This window comes from Eriocheir sinensis, chromosome 65 (assembly GCF_024679095.1).
Source record: "Eriocheir sinensis breed Jianghai 21 chromosome 65, ASM2467909v1, whole genome shotgun sequence".
Taxonomy (NCBI): Eukaryota; Metazoa; Arthropoda; class Malacostraca; order Decapoda; family Varunidae; genus Eriocheir; species Eriocheir sinensis.
This window is the reverse complement of record NC_066573.1, coordinates 10,269,943-10,294,942: the sequence shown is the minus strand read 5'-3', so window position 1 is coordinate 10,294,942 and position 25,000 is coordinate 10,269,943. Positions and strand designations below refer to the sequence as shown.

General features: G+C 43.5%; 1 protein-coding gene across 6 annotated transcripts in view; it reads left to right on the top strand.

Moving 5' to 3' along the window:
• LOC126987622 (atypical protein kinase C-like) overlaps positions 1–25,000 on the top strand; it is a 107,410-nt gene that overhangs the window by 56,328 nt on the left and 26,082 nt on the right. Inside the window, exon 1 of one of the 6 annotated variants that reach the window (XM_050844760.1) lies at positions 6,338–6,740. The exons of the other annotated variants lie outside the window; for them this stretch is intronic. Within the exon in view, the coding sequence (XP_050700717.1) occupies positions 6,686–6,740 (55 nt within the window). The 5' untranslated portion in view covers positions 6,338–6,685. Of the gene's footprint in view, positions 1–6,337; positions 6,741–25,000 lie in introns of those variants that run through there. 6 annotated transcript variants of the gene reach the window in all.

Genomic DNA, 25,000 nt, shown 5'->3' with positions numbered 1-25,000 from the left:
GTTGTTTTTTTTTCTCTTATTTCTCAAGCCACCTCGTTTTCGTCCTCTTTTTCTCGTTTTTTTCTTCTTATTTTTCCTTCCTTATTATTCCTCCTCCTCCTCCTCCTCCTCTTTATCTTGGTATCGTCTGTTCTTATTTTGTTTTTTTTCTCTCCTCCTCCTCCTCCTCCTCCTCCTCCTCCTTGCATAACTTTTCTTAATGAATGTCAAAACTCTCGCCAGGATTCTCACAAACTAATAATCTTTTTGTTTTTCTGCGTCAGTCATTTGTTATTGTTTTGTTTTTGTTACTATGTGAGTGAGTGCGTGAGTTTGTCTGTTACTTCGTTAGTGGTCACCCGTTCGTTGTATCGATGGGTAAATGAGTTAATTCTTCTGGGTATTTATGTGTTTACGTAATGTGATGTTTTAGTCAGTCAGTCAGTCAGTCAGTCAGTTCTACAAATCATCTCAGTCATCCATAACACCCCCCGAAAAATAATATCAGTCAGTACGTAGGTCGGTCAGTCAGTCAGTTAGTCAGTCAGCCATACTCCCATACATTAATCATCTCGTCTGTCATCTCTTTAGTCAGTCAGTCAGTCAGCCAGTCAGTCAGGGGGGAGGGAGGGAAGGAGTGATGCCAGAATTAGGTGATTTGTCTGCAGAGAGAGAGAGAGAGAGAGAGAGAGAGAGAGAGAGAGAGAGAGAGAGAGAGAGAGAGAGATAACCCCGGTGGCTGCTCCTGTTTTTCTCTCTCTCCTTTTCTCGTTTTATTCTGAGGAACTTTTTCTCTTTTTTTTCTCCGGGTTTTCATTTTCTTTCCTTTTTTTTCTCTACTTCTATTTCTAACCTTACTCTTTTTTTTTTTCAACCATCATCATCATCATCGCCACCATCATTATCTTCTTCCTCTCCTCCTCCTCTTCCTTTTCATAATTTATTTTCCTCCTTTTCCATCATTCTCGAGAACTTTTCCTTTCTTTTCCCTCCTTCTCTTCCTCTTAAATTATACACCATCTAGAATTGAAGAAGGAGGAGGAGGAGGAAAAGGAAGAGGAGGAGGAGGAGGAGGAGGAGATATTAGCTAGATTTCTGTTTTTGGACGCTCAGCTCTATTTAGGAGCAATAGTAGTAGTAGTAGTAGTAGGAGGAGGAGGAGGAGGAGGAGGAGGAGGTAGTGGGCTTTTTATTTTCATTATTGTTTTTTTTTTACGCCTTGCTGTAAAAAAAAAAAAAAACAATATGGCTTTTTCAGTTTCTACCTCAATTTCTTTCATCATTTCGTCTCTTCTTTCTTTTTTTATTCCATTTTGTGGTATTTTTATCTTTCCTCTGAGTCCATTTCTCCTTTCACCTCTTTTTTCCTTCGTCCCTCCTTCCTTCCTTCCTTCGTTCATTCAACTGTTCCACCCATCCATTTATCCTTTCTTCCATTCATCCTTCATTCTTTAATTCCTCTTTTTTTCTTCTTCGTTCATTCAGTCTTTCCGTCATTCCTGTATTTCTTTTCATCATTGCTTCTCTCATTCATTCCCTCCTACGTTCCTTTCTTGCCTCCTTTTCGTGTTTACTTCATTCATTGTCTTTCTATTATCCCTTCTTCCCTTCCTTCCTTCCTTCCTTCCTTCCTTTCCGGCATATGACCACAGATGTTGCGCCGACTAAACGAAACTTTCCAACTTTCCTTCCTTCTTTCCTCCCTTCCTTCCTTCCTTCCTTCCTTCCTTCTTTCCTTCCTTTCCGGCATATGACCACAGATGTTGCGCCGACTAAACGAAGCTTTCCAACTTTCCTTCCTTCCTTCCTTCCTTCCTTTCCGGCATATGACCACAGATGTTGCGCCGACTAGACGAAACTTTCCAACTTTCCTTCCTTCCTTCCTTCCTTTCCGGCATATGACCACAGATGTTGCGCCGACTAGACGAAACTTTCCAACTTTCCTTCCTTCTTTCCTCCCTTCCTTCCTTCCTTCCTTTCCAGCATATGACCACAGATGTTGCGCCGACTAAACGAAACTTTCCAACTTTCCTTCCTTCTTTCCTTCCTTCCTTTCCGGCATATGACCACAGATGTTGCGCCGACTAAACGAAACTTTCCAACTTTCCTTCCTTCCTTCCTTCACTTTCTTCCTTCCTTTCCGGCATATGACCACAGATGTTGCGCCGACTAAACGAAACTTTCCAACTTTCCTTCCTTCCTTCCTTCCTTCCTTCCTTTCCGGCATATGACCACAGATGTTGCGCCGACTAAACGAAACTTTCCAACTTTCCTTCCTTCCTTCTTCACTTTCTTCCTCCCTTCCTTCTTTTCGAAATCATATAGTTTCTTATTTTCCTGATCATCTCTCCCTTCTGTCATTCCTCCTCCTCCTCCTCCTCCTCCTCCTCCTCCTCCTCCTCCTCCTCCTCCTCCTCCTCCCCCCCAGCAACTAATTCCCCCTCCGGAACTATCACGCAGCACACCAAACCCTCCTACTAACTCACACCTGATTGGCTCATCCATCATGACGTCATCTCTTTGCCCATTCCTGATTGGCTGAGCCCCTCGCCCGTCCTCTCAGCTGATTGGACGGAGTATCGTTGCGCTGGCCTCTTACTCAGCATGGAAAATTGACGTACATTGTTTTTTTTATTCTTTTGTTGAACTTTTGTCTATTTCGTGGGTTATTGAGAGAGAGAGAGAGAGAGAGAGATTTTACTATGCATTATTAGCGGGTGTCAACAAGGTTATCATCTGTTTTAAATAAGTCGTGATAAGCATACTAATTACCTTTACGTGTGATGCTGATGATTATGATGATTATTATTTTTATACTACTACTACTACTACTACTACTACTACTACTACTACTACTACTACTACTACTACTACTAATATAACCACTAACTACTCCATTCACCATTCTCACACACACACACACACACACACACACACACACACTAAATCTTTCAATCCACTTACTTATACCATCAAACTCACCTTCCCTCCTCCTCCTCCTCCTTAGCCCTGATCAATACCTTATGCTCTTTTTTTTCTCCTTTCTCAAGTGTTATTTTTATTAACTTTTCCTCGATTTAGTTTCGGGAGTAGCAAAGTTTTTAATATACTATGCTCTCGCTCTCTCTCCCTTTCACTCTCACTTTTGCTCAGGTGTTCCCAGGTGACTTTTATGGGCGGGGGAACTACCTGGATTTTGTGTGAAGACATGTGTCACGTCTATTTAGGGCCAGCTTCACAATTCCCCATGACGGGTTAGTAAGCTCCCAAACCAATACCAGAGCCTTCGAAATTTCCTTGTATAGTGTCTGGTGTTTATATTTAAGTTCACAAATTTGACGAAACTATACAGGAAAGGTCTTGTGTATTTAGTGTGGCATCGAAGACCTCCCCATTTTGGATTGTTTGGGATTCTATAGTTTGGTTCGGGCTGTTACGAAGACACTGTGTTGGACTGTGAAATCGTCTCTTAGTCTCCCTCCCTTCCTCCCTCCCCCTTCTTTTTCCCTCCCATTCCTTTTATCTCGTTGTTTATTTATTTTTAAGGGGAATAGAGTCAGGGCAGAGGAGGACGAAAGACTGGGGTTAAATTCTGTATCTGAGAGAGAGAGAGAGAGAGAGAGAGAGAGAGAGAGATCAATATGGGAAGAAATGTAGGTGTGGCTAATGATACAGAAGGACGAGGAGGAGGAGGAGGAGGAGGAGGAGGAGGAGGAGGAGGAGGAGGAAAGGGAGGCAGCGGAGGAAGGAAGAAGGGTAGAAAAGAGGGAAGGGAAGAGAGGGAGGGTGGGGGAGACTAGAAAGGTAGGGGAAGGGGAGGGGAGGGGAGGTAAGGAGGGAATGAGGGGGAAGGGGAGGGGAGGGGAGGTAAGGCGAGAATGAGGGGGAAGGGGAGGGGAGGGGAGGTAAGGAGAGAAAGAGAACGGGAGAGAAGGAGAGGAAAGTGAGAGAAGAAGAGAAAGGATGGATGGGAAAGGGGGAATAGGGGGGGGGGGAGGGTAAAGAAAGGAAATAGAGGAAAAGAAAAAAAATAATCCAAAAAGAAAAGGGAAGGAGAGGCGAGGAAAAGGAAGCAAGGGAGGTAGGACGGAGGAAAATAATGAAAATAGAAGAGGAAGGAAGAAGGGGAAGTGTAGAAGGAAGGGAAGGAGGAGGAGGAGGGGGGAGGAAAGGGAGGAAGAGGAAGAGGAAGAAGGCGAAGTGTAGAAGGAAGGCAAGGAGGAGGAGGAAAGGGAGGAAGAAGAAGAAGAAGGAGAGGTGATGTGAAGAGGAAGATTGGGTGAGAGAACCTGTGTTTAAGGAAAAGATGAGAGAGAGAGAGGTTTAAATATTTCAACTGGATGATAGACAAGAAAAATCAGCCTCGATTTTTTTTCTCGTGTAATATTGAGAAGACGAGAAAAGAACTTACCTGTAAATTAATTATCAGTTCAAAATCAAATGTTTCTTTTAACGTTTTCCTTACTACTACTACTACTACTACTACTACTACTATTGCCGTTGTTGTTGTTGTTGTTGTTGGTGCTGTTTCTCGATTCCATATTTCATTTCATTAGTCTCGTGTTCTCGCGCCCTTAAAAACAGTCATACACGAAATCAGAAGAAAAAAAATTGCATTCTCTTTGGTTTTGTGAAAATTGTATATATATTAGATTGGGCTCGCGATTTTATCCATGTGCTTACCCGTCCAGAAACACACACACACACACACACACACACACACACACACACACACACACACTCTCTCTCTCTCTCTCTCTCTCTCTCTCTCTCTCTCTCTCTAACCTTCCATTACCCTCCCTCCCTCCCTCGTAAACTTTCCTCCACCTTTCTCTCCGTTCACGCCTTCTCTCCTTTTCCTTCCTTCCTCCACTTGCGTCTCGTTTTTTCCTCCACTTCCCTCGCCTTTCCTCGTTTCCCTCCTCCATATTAGTCTTTCCTCTCTCCCATTTTACCTCGCTTTGATTTCTCTTGTTAACCTTCTTCTTCTCCCTTTCTTCTCCCCTGCCATCTCTTTCTTCCGTTCTTCTTTTCTTTCTTTAAATTATCTCCTTTCCTTATTCTTCCTTTCTTCTTTCATACTTGTTCTTCCTATTCCTTACTCCCTCTCTCCATTTTCCTTTCTTCTTCCCTCTCCTTCTCTTTCTTTTCCTTCCTCAACTCTCATTCATCCTATTTCCTACGCCCTCTCTTGTTTCCTCTTCTCTCCTTCCCTCCACTTATCTTATTATCACACACACACACACACACACACACACACACACACACACACACACTAACATCCAATAATCCATCTTCTAACTCCCTGCATCCACTCCTTCAATCACACTCCACTCACTCTTTCCTCGCCTGTCCCTTCCAGCAGTCCTCATCTGAACTCGGGGATTTAGAGAAGCAGACGAGAGAGAGAGAGAGAGAGAGAGAGAGAGAGAGATAATAAAGCAAACAAAGAAGCCATTAGTAAATCAGGAAATAGAGAAAACCAAGAAAAAGGAGAAAGGAAAAAGACAGTAAACAGAAAAAAGAAGTAAAGAAAGAGAAAGGAGAGAAAGAAAAATTAAGGACATAAGAAAAGAAAATTCAGAAGAAACAAAAAAGGAAGAAAAAAAGGAAAAATAAGACAGTAAGAAGCGGGAAAAGAAAGGAAAAAGAAAGAAAGAAAGAAAAGTGCATTCTCTCCCCTACCGCCACCACAAAACTTTCTGAACCAACTCGAGAGAAAGTGAGACAGAACAGACAGACATGAGTGGGCGTCGCAGCTCTCGTCTTCCTCGTCGTCACCGTTGTTGCATGCTATCAGCCTTCAGTGGTGCGATGACTCCGCTGCAGGGGGGGAGGCTGTAGGGAGGAGGAGAAGGAAGAGAAGAAGGAGGAAGAGGAGTAGAAGGCTATACAGAAGTGGAATTTGAGGAGTGGGCTTCTTCCTCCACTCCGTCACTCCCTTGCTGTTAATATTATCTTGGAGACTTATTACTCCCACTACTACTACTACTACTACTACTACTACTACTACTACTACTACTACTACTACTACTACTACTACTACTACTACTACTTCAAGAATCCCTCCCCACCTTGATCTCCTGACTCCCCTTCTCATCTCCCTTTCTCAAGCCCTTATCTCCCTCTTGTCTTTTTTTTTCCTCCCTCCCTCCCTCCTCCTGCTATCACCTCTCTCAACTACCTCAACTAGCATATACTCCTCCTCCTCCTCCTCCTCCTCCTCCTCTTCATCCTCATCCTTCTTTTGTCTTTGTTATTTTTTTCCCTCCAGACCAATCTTTCTTTTAATTTCCGTTTTCTTCGTCATATATTTTTCATAGTCTTCATAAATCTTACTCGTTTACGTCTTCTTGTCCTTCTTTGTCTCCGTTCCTTCTCCCCTATCATTCACTTCTTCCTTTATTTTTCATTTCTCCATTTTCCATTCTTATTTTTTTTGTCCTTCATTTTACTCCTGTCACGCGCTCTCATTTTTTAAACTAACCTCGCATTTTTTTCTTATTTTATTCATTCAACTCTTCCTTACCTTATTGATTTTCGCTTTTTATCTTTGTCTTTCTTTCTTCTCATTTCTTATTCCCGCTCCTTACCTCTCTTTTCCCCCCTTTACCGTTCACTCCCTTTCCCCGTCTCTCCTCACCTTCCTCTTAACTTCATCCTCTTCCCATTTTCCCTCTCTCTCACCCCTTCCCCCACCCCCGTCATGGCGTGGGGGTACTGGAACACTTACTTCGTCAAGAGCGCTACCTGTGAGAGCGGTAAGATGTAGGGATGATGCTGTGTATATATACCTGTCTATCTTGATTGCTCACCTGTTTGCCTGCCTACCTGTGTGTATCTTGCCTAGCCCACCTGCCCACTGCACCACTGACCTGCACTCACTACTACTACTACTACTACTACTACTACTACTACTACTACTGCTTCTGTTGTTACGATTATTGCTGTTATTGTTTATACTACTACTACTACTACTGCAACTTATATTAATAGTACTTATGTTTTACTACTACTACTACTACTACTACTACTACTACTACTACTACTACTACTACTACTACTACTACTACCACCTACACAGCACCATTCACCCACCACTATCATCACCAAATCACCAGCACTTGCACGCTATCCTCCTCCTCCTCCTCCTCCTCCTCCTCCTCCTCCCCCAGCACCAATCATTCACCACTTGAAGATTTTATGATCCCTTGTGTTATGTGTCTGTCTGTCTTGTTTTTGTTTTTGTTTTTGTTTTTTGCTGTTGGTGTGGAGTTGTTTTTGTTGTTTTTTGTTGTTGTTGTTTTTATTCGATTTTTTAGGTGTTTTTTCCTTGTTTTCGTTTGTAGTGTTTTGTTTTCTTTGTTTTTTGTTTTTTGTTATCATTAGAATTTTGTTGTTGGTGTTGGTGTTGGTGGTGTGTGTGTGTGTGTGTGTGTGTGTGTGTGTGTGTGTGTGTGTGAGAGAGAGAGAGAGAGAGAGGTTTTTCTATGTTCTTTTATTGTATTCATGTTTTTCTTTATTGGAGCAGAAATTGCACGTCTTTGTACTAACGTAATTGTTTTCTTTGTTGCAGGTAAGACGGATGGGCGGAGAGAGAGAGAGAGAGAGAGAGAGAGTGAGAGTGAGAGTGTGTGTGTATGTCTGTTTCCACCGTGACCAGGAACCACCCACATGTAAGTATATCAATCATTAACTTATAAGTGTACATTAAAAAAATCGTTACTCAATTATATACATTACAATTCTCTCTGTAAAGGAAAGACCTGATGACCTCTAACGCCTGTACTCCAAGCTCTCCCTTCCTCGACCATTCCCTCGATGCCAATTTCAACACTATCAGAATACCAGACCGTCCCCTACAGGCTTTCTATGAACCAGTTATACGGGTTGATGGGTGCATGCAATATATTTTCTCTGCTAGGGATGGAATGATGCAAATATGTCAAGGAAAAAATTAATTAGAATGAAAGTGTGTGACCTTCTTCCATGGCCCGAGGCAGGAAAAGTGTTTGGAAGCTGGCGTTGTTATTGTTAAGAGAGAGAGAGAGAGAGAGAGAGAGAGAGAGAGAGAGAGAGAGAGAGAGAGAGAGAGAGAGAATGAAGACTAATGAGGAACAGACATACAAACAAATTAACACAAAACACATCAAGCTCCCCCTCCCTTCCTCTCCCTTCTCCCTCTCCCATCCACCCCTACTTTTCCCTTCCCCTCCCTTCTTCTCCCCAATGCTCCCCTTTTCTCCCCAATCCTATTCTCCCTTTGACTCCCTTCCTCAGTTTTCCCTTTCCTTCCTTTTCTCTCCCCTCCTCTCCCTTTCCCTTCCCCTCCCTTTCTTGCGTTTCTCTTCCCTCCCATTATCTCCCCTCCTTTCCCTTCCCCATCCAATGTTCCTTTTCTCTCCCTTCCTCTCCTTTCCCTTTCCCTCCCTTTCTATCCTCTTCCTTGAACACTTTTCCTCCCCTTCCCGCCCCGCTCTTTCTCTTCCCCTCCTTTCCCTAGTTTTTGTTTGTTGTTTGTTTGTTTGTGTTGTTATACTGTTGAACTTGTGTAATTTGTTTGTAGGTTTTTTTTGTGTGTCTAGATTTTTTTTTCCCCCTATAGAAGCAAGTTAGTTAATTCTCCTTTCCTCCTCTTCTTGTTGCTCCTCCTCCTCCTCCTCCTCCTCTAAATCCTTTCACATCATCTCTCCCTTCCCTCTCCCTCCCTCCATGTTATCTCTCTCCTTCCTCTCTCCATGTTATCTCTCCCTCTTCCTCTCTCCGTAATCATCTATGTTCCTATCATTCCTCTCATCCGCTTCCTTTGCATTCCTCTGTTCTCATCGGAAATTAGATGGGGTGAGTGTGAATTCCTCTCTTCCTCCTCCTCCTCCTCTCGCTTCCTCCTCCTCCTCCTCCTCCTCCTCAAATATCATAATCGAAAGAGATCTTCCAATATTACCTACCTCTTTATTTATTTTATTCTCCTTAGGCTTATTAAAGTTAAGTTTATGGGAAGAATTTGCCATTCGATTATAGTCTGGACAAAAGCAGATAGGCCTATTACTTTTTATCCTTCCTTTCGTTTCTTTCCTTTCATTGTTTCCTTTTTCCTTTCTTTCCATCTATTGACTTTTTTTTTCTTTCCCGCTGTTTATCGTTCATGCTTTTCTTCTTTCCATCTTTCTTTGTTTGTTCCTATTTTGCTTTATTCTTTTTTGCGATCTCTTCTTCTCCTTCCTTCCTTTCTATCTTTCATATTTTCTGTTTTTCCTTGTTTCTTTATTTCCTTATTTTTCTATCTTATCAATTCTCTCTCTCCCTTTTTATTTTTCATACACTCCTTTTTTCAATCTTTCCTTCTTTCTTTCAATTCTTTCCTTCCTCTCTTCCATACTTTCCTTTCTCTTTCAATCTTTCCTTCGTTGTTTCCTTCTTTTTATCTTCCATACGTTCTCCTTCTTTCCTTCATTCTTTCTTTTCTTCCTTCCTTGCTTTCCTTCTCTCTTACTTTCCCTTCTTTTTCCATTTCTCTCCTTCGTTGTTTCCTTCTTTAATTCTTCTATACCTTCCTTCTTTTCATCTTTTCAACGCTTTCCCTTTTCTTTCCTTCATTATACCTGTCCTCTCTTTTCTACTTTCAATTTTCCTTCTCTCCTTCTTCCTCTCTCTCCATCTCTTTCCTTCCATCCTTCCTTCTTTTATTCATCCCTTCCTTCCTTTCTTTCCGACTTCTCATTTTCCTTTCTCTTCTTAATCTCCCGCCATCATCATTTTAATCCGTCTTCTTCCCAATCAAATCTTTACGGTATACCAGAGAAAGGGAATATATATAGTTTTTACTCTCTCTCTCTCTCTCTCTCTCTCTCTCTCTCTCTCTCTCTCTCTCTCTCTCTCTCTCTCTCTCTCTCTCTCTCTCTCTCTCTCTCTCTCTCTCTCTCTCTCTCTCTCACGGCTATCTCGGAGGGACGGATATTAATGGAAAATCGAGGCTGTATGTGGATAAGGAGAAGCTTGGGAGGAAAGAAGAGGAGGAGGAAGAGGAGGAGGAGGAGGAGGAGGAGGAGGAGGAGGAGGAGGAGGAGGAGGAGTCTAGAGTAAAGATGAAGAAAGAATAGAACGAATGAACGAGGCAGATTAGAGAGAGAGAGAGAGAGAGAGAGAGAGAGAGAGAGAGAGAGAGAGAGAGAGTCATATACTTCGCTGAATAACACCCATCTATTCATCTATTTTTCTATACATACATATTCATCTGTTTATATAATTTCTTCTCTGTATTTCTGAATCTATGTATATTTGTTGTATTTATGTATTCTCTCTCATTCCTTCTATCTACATCTTTCTGTCTAACTATCCAACATTTTTTTTCTTTTAACTATCTATATCCATTTCTTCATTTATGTCTTCCTTCTATATATATCTCTGAATCTATGCATATCTTACTTATGGCTATCTATCCATCTATCCATCAAACATTCATTTTCTTCATCTATCTCTATGTCAATCTATCCATCTATCTTTACCCAACTCTCTTACATTTATTTTCTCTCGCTTAATCTTGTTCATTTTCGCGTGTGTGTCCCTGTCCATCGCTTATCCTGAAAACGTTTCCCCCATCGCCTGTCCCTAAAAACGTTCGCGGCGGTGACAAAAAGTTTAGCCCGGACACCGAGTTATAAATTAGGTATTAAAGTTTCAGGGTGTTGTGGCGAGGGGAAGTTTGGGCCAAGTTTACTCTCTCTCTCTCTCTCTCTCTCTCTCTCTCTCTCTCTCTCTCTCTCTCTCTCTCTCTCTCTCTCTCTCTCTCTCTCTCTCTCTGGATACGAACGCATTTCCTTTTATCGCTGAAACTGATTATTTTTCTTTCGGTTGCGAGAAGAGAAAGAAAACGGCCGAGAAGGGTCCGGGGATCAATGGTTATACTTTCCTCCTTCACCTCATATGAGAGCACGGAAAGGAAAGAAGATGAGGAGAACCAAGAGAAGATGGCGCCACTATAAACACTTGCCTGCGCCATGACGGGCTGGGGCCAACTACCATCCAAGCCCCTCAAACAAGCCTACACGTTAAAAAAGAAAGAAGGGAAGAAAGAAAGAAAGCAACAGAACACGAAAGCAAGGAAAGCAAAATATAAAACGAGACATATCGAACAAAAATACTTCGGTCTGTATAATAAGACATTTTCGCTTCTCACATCAGCTATCTCTGAAGACCAAGGAGGGGGTCAGTCGGGTTCTGATGAGTGCTTCTTAAGGTTAGGTTAGGTTAGGTTAGGTTAGGTACAGAAGTCTCGTTATCAGTCACTAGCCTTGGATGAGAAGAAAGGAACATGGCTTAGGAAGGAAAAGGAGGAAGAAGAGGAAGAATTAATGGGGTAAAGAAAGGAATGGAGAGGGAAAAGAATGAATGAATGGAGGAGGAGAGCCTTGGATGGAAAGAAAAGAACATGGCGTAGGAAGGAAAAGGAGGAAGAAGAGGAAGAATTAATGGGGTAAAGAAAGGAATGGAGAGGGAAAAGAATGAATGAATGGAGGAGGAGAGCCTTGGATGGAAAGAAAAGAACATGGCTTAGGAAGGAAAAGGAGGAAAAAGAGTAAGAATTAATGGGGTAAAGAGAGGAATGGAGAGGGAAAGGATTGAATGAATGGAGGAGGAAAGCCTTGGATGGAAAGAAAAGAACATGGCGTAGGAAGGAAAAGGAGGAAGAAGAGGAAGAATTAATGGGGTAAAGAGAGGAATGGAGAGGGAAAGGATTGAATGAATGGAGGAGGAGAGCCTTGGATGGAAAGAAAAGAACATGGCGTAGGAAGGAAAAGGAGGAAGAAGAGTAAGAATTAATGGGGTAGAGAGAGGAATGGAGAGGAAAAAGAATGAATGAATGGAGGAGGAGAGCCTTGGATGGAAAGAAAAGAACATGGCGTAGGAAGGAAAAGGAGGAAGAAGAGTAAGAATTAATGGGGTAAAGAAAGGAATGGAGATGGAAAGGATTGAATGAATGGAGGAGGCGGGGAAAACTAAGGAAAACTCCCCATGGAAATATTAACATACCCTCCACGAAAGCCTTACTAACTCTGGGTGTGTAAAAGCCTCGATGGGTTTGAGATATAGCCCACCCGAAATTGACCTCTGTTTTGGCTACTCTACTTTTATCTATTATGTGAGCGGGGAGTAGCGGGCTTTTTTTTTTTTTTCCCTCTCCTTGGTGCCCCTGAGCCGTGTCCTTTACTGTAAAAAAATGTATATAGAAGCGCTGATCAGATTATACATTGCCTTCTTTTAAATGCGTTACCAGGAAGGAAAGGAAAAGGAAAAGACGAAGAAAATAAGGGTAGGTTTTGGAGGCTCTAATCAAGTTGTACGTTATTAAGTTAGAAGAGTATATTTGTTTTATTTATTTATTTATTTATTTATTTTTCGATACCCCTTTCATTTCTTCATCCAATACTTTCCTTTTCCTCTTTTCCTTTTTCCCCTTTGTTTTCCTACTCCATTCCTCTTACTGCCCCTTCTCTTTCCATCTTTTGGCCTATCTTTTTCATCCTTTTTTTTTTAGGAGAGAGAGGGAGAGGGAGAGGAAGAGGGACAGAAGAAGAAGAAGAAGGAAAATAGGAGATAGAGAAGGAGAATGAAGGGATGATGTAAAGAAGTAGAGAGAGGTGTTGAGAATCTTATAGTTGTTGTAGTTACATGTATGAACGCAATGTATTTCTATCACCAAATATCTGCTTTTATTGTCTTTCCTCTTGCTATTATTCTCCTAGTTGCGTTTTGGTACATAATATCAATTGGTACTTTATTTACTCTCAAATTTCCTTTCCTCTTCTAATGTCGTGGTGTTTTCGTAATTGAGCGACTTATAACCCGCTCCCTGATGTGTGTTTTTCTCGTCTCTCCTCTCAATTTTAATCTCTCTGTGTGTGTGTTTGTTTAGGAAATGGAATCGAGTCTGTATTTATTTCCCGTGTTTGAACTGGTTTTAATCCTCCTCCCAAGAGCAAAAACGACCTTGATTCTTTTTGTGTTTATTTTTGTCTTTTTTATTTTTTTGTTGCGGAGAAAACGAGTCTTAACAATAACATCGAATTCCTTGGGTTTGTATCGTCCCAATCTTTACTTCCCTCCTCCTTCCTTCCTCTATCTCCAACATTATCTCCTTTTCCTTCTCCTTTCATTCTCTCTCTCTTCCTCCTCCATTCCCCTCTCTTCCCCTTTCCTTCTTCCTCTCTTCCTTCTCCTTTTCCTTCTCCTTTCATTCTCTCTATCTCCCTCTTCCATTCCCCTCTCTTCCCCTTCCCTTATTTCCCTCTCTTCCTTCTCCATTCCCCTTACTGCCCCATTTCTTCTTCCTCTTTCTCTCCCCTTTCTTTCCTCCACCATTTCCCTCCATTACCTCCCCTTCCCTCCTTTCATTTTTTCTCTTCATTTATCTTACTGCGTACACACACACACACACACACACACACACACACACACACACACACAGACACACACATTCTGGCCACAGTTAAAACTCAAAAGATTTAACACATTTTAAAAGCCCGAGATTAGCACATTAAAACCCCATTTCCTCTCCTCCCCCTCCCCTCCTCCCCCTCCCACTCCACGCCCCCTTCCCCCCTTCTTCCCCTCCCCCCACCTGTCCCGTGCAAAGGTTTAAATGGAGGCTCCGATACCACTTACCTGTACAATCTCTCTCTCTCTCTCTCTCTCTCTCTCTCTCTCTCTCTCTCTCTCTCTCTCTCTCTCTCTCTCTCTCTCTCTCTCTCTCTCTCTCTTTTTTATTTAAACATCAAAATACATATGACAAAAGGGGCGGGGAAATTCTCTCTCTCTCTCTCTCTCTCTCTCTCTCTCTCTCTCTCTCTCTCTCTCTCTCTCTCTCTCTCTCTCTCTCTCTCTCTCTCTCTCTCTCTCTCTCTCTCTCTCTCTCTCTCTCTCTCTCTCTCTCTCTCTCTCTCCATTGTCTTTAGTTCGGCCTTAAATTCTTTCGCTTTCTATTTCAGGTTTTTATTTTCCTCCTTTTTCTCTTATTTTTCCCTCCTCCTCCTCCTCCTCCTCCTCCTCCTCCTCCTCCTCCTCCTGCTCCTCGTTCTCATTCTCTTACGTTTTATCTGCTTCTTTTCTTCATTTCTTCATCTTTTTTTTCTTCTTTTTCCTCCAATTTCTCCTCCTCCTCCTCCTGCCATTTCATTTTTCTCTCTTCTCTCACCAAGTCTCTCCCTTCCTATCTGTCACTTCCCTTGTCTCTCACCCTCTCCTCCTCCTCCTCTTTCTCCTCCATCATTTTTTTTTCTCCTTCCTCCCTCCTCCTCGATTTATTTTTTTCATCTTTTTTTGTCTCTATCGTCTCAAGTCTGGTTTTCCTTCATGTATTTTAATCGTATACTTATCTAGTGTTTTTGTTTGTGTGTGTCTGTTCTAGTGTGTGTGTGTGTGTGTGTGTGTGTGTGTGTGTGTGTGTGTGTGTGTGTGTGTGTGTGTGTGTGTGTGTGTGTGTGTGTTCGCCAAGTGGTATGTCCTGTCTCTCTTCCTCTCTCCTCTTTTCTCCTCTTCCTTAATTGGCAACTTTTCTTGGTTCCTCTTCCCAAAATGCTCTCTCTCTCTCTCTCTCTCTCTCTCTCTCTCTCTCTCTCTCTCTCTCTCTCTCTCTCTCTCTCTCTCTCTCTCTCTCTCTCTCTCTCTCTCTCTCTCTCTCTCTCTCTCTCTCTCTCTCTCTCTCTCTCTCTCTCTCTCTCTCTCTCTCCTTACAGACTTTTTTTTATCCTTTCCCTTTTATTTTATTTTTGCTTCTTTTGTTTCTCTCTCTCTCTCTCTCTCTCTCTCTCTCTCTCTCTCTCTCTCTCTCTCTCTCTCTCTCTCTCTCTCTCTCTCTCTCTCTCTCTCTCTCTCTCTCTCTCTCTCTCTCTCTCTCTCTCTCTCTCTCTCTCTCTCTCTCTCTCTCATCATCTCTGGTTTCCCTCTTCTCCGCTTGCCTCTTCTCTCCTCTATACCTTCTCTCTCTCCTCCCTCTTCTTCCCCTGTCTCCCTCCATCTTCTTTCCTCCCTTCTTTATCCCAGTTTGTCTCTTTATCTCTATTTCTTCATTCTTCTCTCCTTCTCTCCTTCTTCTCTTCTCCTTCTTCCTCCTTGCATACCTCTCCCATTTCTTTCCTCCGCCCTATTCTCATCCCATTCTCATCCTCCTCCACTTGCCTTCTTCCTCTACCTCCACTTCATCTTTCTCTCCCTCCACCTCCCTTTCCTCTTCTCCGTTTTCTTTCTCTTCATCATTCCTCTCACTCCCCAATCCCTCCTCTTTTTTTTCGCCTTCTTTCCTTGACCATTTCTTTTTCTGGTATTTTCATTCTTTCCTTATTTTCCAGGCATTCCTTTCCTTATCCCTCCCTTTTCTTTTTGTTTCCCATTCCCTTCTTCTCTCTTCTTTTTCCCTCTTCTACCTCTCTCCTCGGTCCTTCTTTTCCCTGGTTTCCTTCTCAATGTTCTTTTCTCCTCCTCAATTTTCTTATAATTTTCCTTCCTTCCTTTCTGCCTTCCTTCTTGACTCCGTTCTCTTCTTCTCCCTTCGTCCTTTTCCTCTCCGCCACAATCATTAGTCAGCTTATCCTTCCATCCTTCTACCTCCCTTCTTCATCCCTCCTCCCTTTTCTTTTAATTTTCCTTCCTTCCTTTCTGCCTTCCTTCTTGACTCCGTTCTCTTCTTCTCCCTTCGTCCTTTCCTCTCCGCCACAATCATTATTCAGCTTATCCTTCCATCCTTCTATCTCCCTCCTTCATCCCTTCCCACTCCTCTATTCCTCCCTCCTCTTCCCCTCTCCTCCTCCTCCATCTTCTTCCCCCTCCCCCTCCTGCCACCACTACCACCAACAAGCAATATCTTAGCCCCCCCCCCTTTCCCCTCTCCTTATCTCCCCCACTCTCCTCCACCTCTCCCCTTCCTCTTCCTCCTTCTCCCCAGACTTGACCCCTCGGATTCCTCCCCTTCCTAAACCCTCCCCTTGTATGTTTTAAACCGTGGGTCCTAGACAGGTAAAGACGGGGGGGGGGAAGGGGGGGGATTGTTTAAATAGTTGTAATTAGGGTCAATTCTCCCCCATCTCCTCCCCCCTCCCCCTTCCCCCCTTCCCCTTTCCCCCCTCTGGTTTAGTTCTTAGTAGTGACTGGAGCAGATCTTGACCCTGTCCCCTCATCCTCTCTCCCTCGCTGACCCCCCCTCCGTAATGACCTTATCCGGCCTGACCTAACCCAACACCACGCATATTGTGACCTCCAGGGGTGAATGACCTGACCTTTACTCCTCCTCACCCCACACCCCTCTACCACACCACAACCACACAAACAACCCCGTGGTTATTTTTTTTTTTTTCCATATGGCGCTGGTAGGCTTTCTTGGTGAGTCGCTAGAGTCCGGGTTGATGGGTGGTCATCAGGGTAGCACGTGGGTAGTCTTAGGGCACTCAGCGATGACCAAGTGCCGGTTTCACAGTCCAACACAGTGTCTTCGTAACAGCCCGAACCAAACTATAGAATCCCATACACTCCAAAATGGTGAGGTCTTCGATGCCACACTAAATACACAAGACTTTCCCTGTATAGTTTCATCAAATTTGTGAACTTAAATATAAACACCAGACACTGTACAAGGAAATTTCGAAGGCTCTGGTATTGGTTTGGGAGCTTACTAACCCGTCATGGTGAACTGTGAAATTGGCTCTATGCGGGAGGGAATTGAACCCGGGTCCTCCCAAGACACAGCCTGGTGATGCTGGTGGTTGTGTTTTTTATGAAGATTTTACTTTACTATGACTACCACTAATATCACTACTCCTTGACACCGTGTAACTCCTCCTCCTCCTCCTCCTCCTCCTCCTCCTATGTCCTATCACACGTAGATTACTAGTAGTAGCGGTAGTAAACAGACATCCTCGCCATAGACAGACAGGTCTTCTGGTGTCTGTTCTTCCTATGTATTCCTATGTATTCCTCCTCCTCCTCCTTCCCCCACTCACTCCCTTCCTCTCCCCCCCTCCCCCCCTGCTTGTGCCCCCTTAACACACGGCTTAAGGGAGAAAGAAAATGAAAAAGAAAGAAAAGTCTGAAGCCTCAACAACACCTGCAGGGGTCAGCTTGGTCGCGAGAAGAAAAGAAAAAAAAAAAAGAAAAAAAACGAAGCAAATTAAAAAGTTGTAATGAAAAATGCTGAAAAAGGAAAGCAAATAAATGAATAAATATTGTCCCCTGGTTTTAATTTCGTTCACGGTCATCGGGCGACTGTCAGAGAGAGAGAGAGAGTTTATATGTTGCGGGGATTATATATTTAAATCTTCGCGGATGACACGTGACAGTTTTGGGGTCGTGGATGTGGGGGCCCTGAAACACACACACACACACACACACACACACACACACACACACACACACACACAGAGGAGTATACATGACCTAAGCCTCGGACAAAGTTAGCCTCCTCCTCCTCCTCCTCCTCCTCCTCCTCCTCCTCGCAGGGATGACCGATACATTTCTTGACTGATTGACGGACTGGCCGATAGATGGATTGACAGGCTGTTTGTGGAGTCCGATGTGTGTTCAGTAATGTGTTGTGTTGTTGTTGTTGTTGTTGTTGTTGTTGTTGTTGTTGAGAATTATTATTATTATTATTATTATTATTATTATTATTATTATTATTATTATTATTATTATTATTATTATTATTATTATTATTATTATTATTATTACTACTATTACTACTATTGCTATTTGTCTTTACTACTACTACTACTACTACTACTACTACTACTACTACTACTACTACTATTGCTACTACTATTTATTTTCACAGCCTCGTTCCTTTCCTATTTTGCCAAGGTCCGCGTTCCATTAATAACTAAAAATAACAAAACAAAAAACAAAAAAACAGAAGGAATTTATATTTTTACCACCACCGCTAACACACACACACACACACACACACACACACACACACACACACACACACACACACACACACACACACACACACACACACACACACACACACCAGGGTCCATTTTTCAGTCCGTCTCACTGGAACCCCAAATTAAGTCCGACGTGATTTCCAACGCTCCTCCTCCTCCTCCTCCTCCTCCCATACACATCTACACCTCTCTATATATGCCTGCTCTTCCCCTCAACGCCCCCTTCCTCCTCCTCCTCCTCCTCCTCCTCCGATTTCCATAGCTCTTCCATCACCCCTTCCTCGCTCTCCCCATCCCCTGCAGAGCCCAATATGTTCCTGCCTCTCTCCCCTTCCCTCCTCCCTTGCCTCCCTTCACCCTCCCTGTTCTGCCCTTTTTCCCTCCCTTCTCTGTCCTTTCTCCCTGTATCATCTCCCTTATTTATCACCTCATTAGTTTTTTCTCCCTTTCCTGTCTTTCTCCAATTCCAGCATTTACTGTTTTTCTCTCCATGCCTTTCTCCTTCTCTCCTCTCTTCGTCTCCTTCCTTATCAATCCTTTCCCCTCTCTATTCATCATCCTTTCTCCTCTCCTTCCTCATATTCTACGGCTCCCTTTCCTCCTCTTCTATTTCCCCTTTCTCTTCGCCCTTCTTTTCATTTCCATATTGCCTCTTCCTCCTGCAGCCTCTCGCCACCTACCCTTGCCATATAACCTCAAACTGTCTCTTCTCTAATTTCCTTTCCCATCTCTCCCCTTTGCCCTCCTGCTGTCTCATATCAGTCTGCTCTCTTCTCTGCCTTGTCCCTTCCCCTTCCAGCCTGTCTCCGTCTGTCCCCTGCCCGCTACTCTCCGCTCCCATGTCCCTTCTCTGTGTTTTTTCTTTCAGTGTCCCCTTCCCCACAGTGCCTCCCCCTCCTTACCCCTTTCCTCTGTCCCCTTTCACTTTCATGTAACCGTGCCTACCCCTCCCTGTCCCACTCTCTCCTCTCTGTGTCCCATTCTGTCTCATATCACCGTACCCTCCCCTTTCTTATCCCTTCACTCCGTTCCTATCTGTCCTCTGTGTGTCTCCTTCTGTCTAATCATCGTGCCTCCCCTACCGTCCCCCATCTTCCCTGTCCTTTCTCTATCTTCTTTGTGTCCTGTTCCCCAATACCGTGACCTGTTTGTTGTTGCGGTCAGCCCAGGATAGTCGAGCCGCTGAATTCTGACCGCTGAGAGAGGGACTGACTGACTGACTGACTGGGTGGATGGGATGGGGAGTGGGTGAGGGTGGGGTGGGGTGTTGAATTGGGTGGGGGGGATGTGTGTGTGTGTGTGTGTGTGTGTGTGTGTGTGTGTGTGTGTGTGTGACTGGCGATTTTTCTTTCTAGTCTCGCTTTTCTCATTTTTTCTATTTTTTTTTCTTTATTTATATTGCTATGCTTGTTGGTCTGAATCTCTCTCTCTCTCTCTCTCTCTCTCTCTCTCTCTCTCTCTCTCTCTCTCTCTCTCTCTCTCTCTCTCTCTCTCTCTCTCTCTCTCTCTCTCTCTCTCTCTCTCTCTCTCTCTCTCTCTCTCTCTCTCTCTCTCTCTCTCTCTCTCTCTCTCTCTCTCTCTCTCTCTCTCAAACACACACACACACACACACACACACACACACACACACACACATTTCTCCTTACTACACGCCCACTCTCCACCCCCCCCCATCCTCCTCCTCCCCTTCCCTTCCTCTTCTTCCTCTTCCCTCTCACCTTCCCTCCTCTTCCTCTCACCTTCCTCTCTCCTCTTCCTACCCCGAGGGATGGCCAGGGCGGCTTCAAACTCTCCCACGAGGGGCTTTAGAGAGAGAGAGAGAGAGAGAGAGAGAGAGAGAGATCAGGGAAGTTGGGTAAGATTATGTTTGCAGTCGTGTTAAAAATACTGACCTCTGCCTTATCCCTATCCTCCTCCTCCTCCTCCTCCTCCTCCTCCTCCTCCTCCTCCTTGTCCCTTCCTTGTTTAAACGCAAGACTTGGATTTAGCAAAGGTTGACCCCTCCCTTTTCCTCCTCCTCTTTCTTCGTTTCCTCCTCCTCCTCCTCCTCCTCCTCCTGCTCCTCCTTCTTGTCCCTTTCTTGTTTAAACGCAAGACTTGGATTTAGCAAAAGCTTGACCCCTCCCTTTTCCTTCTCCTCTTTCTTCGTTTCCTCCTCCTCCTCCTCCGCCTCCTCCTCCTCCTCCTCCTCCTCCTCCTCCTCCTCCTCTCTCTTGCGCTTCCTTCGTGGTGGTTAATCTTTTTTTTTTTTTCATGATTTGTTTTCTTTTTCTTCCTCCTCCCCCTCTTCCTTCTCTCTCTCTCTCTCTCTCTCTCTCTCTCTCTCTCTCTCTCTCTCTCTCTCTCTCTCTCTCTCTCTCTCTCTCTCTCTCTCTCTCTCTCTCTCTCTCTCTCTCTCTCTCTCTCTCTCTCTCTCTCTCTCTCTCTCATCATTTGTTTTCTTTTTCCTCTTCCTCCTCCTCCTCCTCCTCCTCTTCCTCCAAGTCTCGCCTGGCAAAGAGTAATTGTTTTATTGGCATTGTATCGTAAAGAAAGGAGAGGAGAGGAAAGGAAGGAAGGAGGAGGAAAGGTAAAATCAACTTTCAATACACACACACACACACACACACACACACACACGTACACAGCTTGTTGTCGTGTGTATTCATTAAGGGGAAGCAGGAGATTATTGCCAGCGACCGTAATGTATGCAGGTACCGTTAACGAGAGAGAGAGAGAGAGAGAGATGTAAGACTGAACCAAACCATTACCAAGCAACAGACAACAAATAGATAAACAAACACACACACACACACAAAAAAAAAAAAAAAAAAAAAAAAGATAGAGAGATCCCGCAGACAGAGATGGATTGTATGTGGGTCAGTGAGAGGAACAGACAGACAGATGGACAGACAGACAGACAGACAGACAGACGTAAAGACAAAGAATGAAGACAAGAGAAGGTAATTGCTTTGAACCTGATATTAGTTTTATTATTATTATTATTATTATTATTATTATTATTATTATTATTATTATTATTATTATTATTATTATTATTATTATTATTATTATTATTATTATTATTATTACTCTCTCTCTCTCTCTCTCTCTCTCTCTCTCTCTCTCTCTCTCTCTCTCTCTCTCTCTCTCTCGAATCTTACGTGTTCGGAACCTAACTCTCACTATTTAAGGCTAATCCGGAACAACGTCTTAAGCGAACAGGATCTGGCGCTTAGCAGGAGCATGTAGGAGTTGTAATAGATTGTAGTGTGTGTGTGTGTGTGTGTGTGTGTGTGTGTGTGATCGTCTTAGGGTTGTCAAGGGGATGCTGGTGATGGAGATGAGACCCTGGAGATGAACCAACTAATGCCATCCCTATTACTGCAAAGGGAATTGATGATGCTGGCTGGGTTCTGCGTGGCGTGAGGGTTTCGTTAGTGTGCGGGGGTGTGGGTGTGACTGTTGGGGTACTCACTCACCGATTGGGGTAGAAGGAACCTTGTGCCCTTCAGTGTCATATCAGGTATCAGGGCACCTCTCCTCCCGAAATTGATCTCCCCTTTTTGGCCACTCCACTGTACTCTTTTCAGGGGCAGTAAGTAGCGGGCTTTTTTTCATTATTGTTTTCTTTTTTACGCCCTTGAATTGTCCCCTTTGCTGTAAAAAGAGAGAGAGAGAGAGAGAGAGAGAGAGAGAGAGAGATCGCACTTGGGTTTCGTGATATTCCTGCTGGGTCCCTTGTGCGGTAAGTTCACATCCACTGTTATCCCCTCCACTTCCTTCACCTCGATATTCGCTGAAGTAGAAATGCAAAATCTTAGAGGATGTAAGTATGGTAAAGGTTCTTGAAAGGGTGTGACTGGATAAGGGTGTTTGACTGTGGGATTCTGTGACTGTAAGACTGGCTAAGTTGGGTGCTGTGTGATGTATAAGACTGTTCAGGGCTGTTAGGTTGTTAGATAGTGTGTAATGTGTTTGGTTGTGGTTGTTAGATGCTGTGTGGTTGGCTGTTATATTATGAATGGTTGGTTATTGCCTGACTTCATTTCTTTGGTGTTGGGTTTATAGACTGGCTGGTAAATGCGGTGTGGTAGGCTATCGACTGTGGCCGTTCGATGTTTAATGTTGTTATTGAATGTGGCTGTTAGGTTCTGTGTGGTAGGTTACAGACATGAGGCGTGAAACGTTTGTGTGTGTCTGTGTGATGTCGGTGTAACGTTCGTGTATGCCTCGTCAGTAACCTAAGTCTGGTATTACGAGACACTTTCCCTTCTCACATCAGCTACTTCTAAAGGTCAAAGGGGGATATCAATCAAGTTTTAATGAGTGTTTTTTAGGCTCAGGGTACAGAAGAAGTGTCAAACTACCACCAGGGTCATAAAACTACTACTGGAAATGCCCACAACTCCTGCGAAAGCCTTGTCAAATAGGTGTTCTTGGGCGGCGAAATGTCTCATAATACAGGTTCTAATGAGTGTTTTTAGGCTCAGGGTACAGAAGAAGGGTCAAACTACCACCAGGGTCATAAAACTACTACTGGAAATGCCCACAACCCCTGCGAAAGCCTTGTCAAATAGCACCCTAAGTCTCTGGGTGCTGGATATTTCGCGGCCGTTAGTCAGCTGGTGTTTGAGTGATTAGTGTGTGAAGTAGCATTAAGTTTTGCCTTTCAGCCCTAGTGTGGGAACTCCGATAGGCGGCCGGCTGGTGGGATGAGAGCGGCTGTCGTTAAGGGCGCGTTGGTGCTTCTTCTTCTTCTTCTTCTTCCTCTTCTTCTTCTTCTTCCTCTTCTTTTTCTTCTTCTGCTTCTGCTTCTGCTTCTGCTTCTTCTTCTTCTTCTTCTTCTTTTTCTTCTTCTTCTTCTTCTGCTTCTGCTTCTTCCTCCTCCTCTTCTTCTTCTTCTTCTTCTTCTTCTTCTTCTTCTTCTTCTTCTTCTTCTTCTTCTTCTTCTTCTTCTTCTTCTTCTTCTTCTTCTTCTTCCTCCTCCTCTTCTTCTTCTGCTTCTTCTTCTTCTTCTTCTTCTTCTTTTTCTTCTTCTTCTTCTTCTTCTTCTTCTTCTTCTTCCTCCTCTGCTTCTTCTTTCTTTTTTCTGTTTTTGTTTTTGTGTTTACTTGGATTCCTGTTCTTCTCGTTTTTTCCTCTTCCTCTTCTTCCTTCATTCTTTCTTCTTCTTCTACTTCTCTTTTTTTTTCATTTTCTTTTTATTTCTTTTACTTTTATGCCTGTTTTTGCTCTTGTTCTTGTTGTTGTTTTCCTCTTCCTTTTTTTACTTCTTCTTCTTCTTCTTCTTCTTCTTTGTTGACTGGTGTTCCCTTTGATGTGGTTAAGTGGTTATTTGCTGTTGCTGCACACACACACACACACACACACAAACACACACACCTCTTTCCGCTCCGTGCATGTGTGTGTGTGTGTGTGTGTGTGTGTGTGTGTGTGTGTGTGTGTGTGTGAGAGTGTATTATGGATTATTTCTATACTACTACTACTACTACTACTACTACTACTACTACTACTACTACTACTATCATGCTATCGTTATCATCATCATCATTACCTCTCAGTCTTTCTTGTGTTTGTTACCTTGTATTGATATCTACACTACCACGAATAATAATAATAATAATAATAATAATAATAATAATAATAATAATAATAATCTCGTCTCGTCCCCACCAAGGCTGGACAATAGGGACAGAAGACATTAGCCCTGAAGCCGCTCCTCCTCCTCCTCCTCCTCCTCCAACAGTGGCGCCACCTCTCCTTTAAAGCTACTCCGAAGGCCTCGAGAGGGTAGTGAGGGGAAGGGAGAGGAGGAGGGGGAGGAGAAGGATTGATGGAGTGAGAGGGGGAAGACGAGGGGAGAGGAGAAGAGTGGAGGGGAGGGAGGTTGGTGACGTAATGGAAAGAGGAAGGGGAAGAGAAGAGGGAAGAAAGGGGAGGGAGGAAGAATTATGAGTGAGAGTGATAGAGGGGAAGGGAGAGGTGAGGAAGAGGGAAGGTGGGAGAAAGAAGAGGAGAGGAAAAGGCAGAAGGGAGTAGAGAGGAGAGTTGAAGGAAAGAGGGAAGGGGAGGGGAGAGGGAGAGGGAGAGGAAAGAGAGGGGAGATAATTTTGGTATTTATGTCACCTGAGTAATTTATGACTTCTGCGGGGGAAGGTCAAGCCAGGTCATTGTGTTAGGTAAGTTCTGGGTAAGGGGTTGTAGTAGCAGTAGTAGTAGTAGTAGTAGTAGTAGTAGTAGTAGTAGTAGTAGTAAGTATTGTTGTTGTTATTGTTATGGTGGTTCCTGTTGTTGTTTTGATGGTTCGGGGAAGGCATTAAATTTCCACCTTCCACACTCTTATATATTGCTTTGTTGTCAACTGTCGCCGTTCAATTGACCTATCAGTATTTTTTTTTTAATTCTGTATAGCTGCGTGGGGTGGTTCGTGTGTGTGTGTGTGTGTGTGTGTGTGTGTGTGTGTGTGTGTGTGTGTGTGTGTGTGTGTGTGTGTGTGTGTGGTAAAGGTTTATGGTATTATTTTGGCGCGGTTCCCCCGGTGGCTCACGCTGCCCAAGGGGAAAAAAAGGTAAAAATAATTGACATGGAAAAAATAGATGAAAAGAAAGTTGAAAAAATATAAGTGTAATGGGATTGTTGTTTTTATTCGTTGCTGAAATCTATCTTTAATTCTTCTTCAACTACTACTTCTACTACTACTACTACTACTACTACTACTACTACTGCTGCTGCTGCTGCTGCTGCTGACTACTACTACTACTACTACTACTACTACTACTACTACTACTACAATAACAACAGCAGCTACTACTACTACTACAACTACTACTACTACTACTACTACTACTACTACTACTACTACTACTACTACTACAACTAAAACAACAACAACAGCATCGAATACAACTACTACTTTTACTACTACTACTACTACTACTACTACTACTACTACTACTACTACTACTTTCTAAAGATGATCAAGTAGAGTTCCGGTGGGCAGCATGAGTCAACAAAGAATGGCCCCACTCTAAAACACTTGCCCGCGCCACTAACGGGCCGGGGCCGACCAAAACAGGCCCCATCAAGGAAGCCTACCGGAGATATAG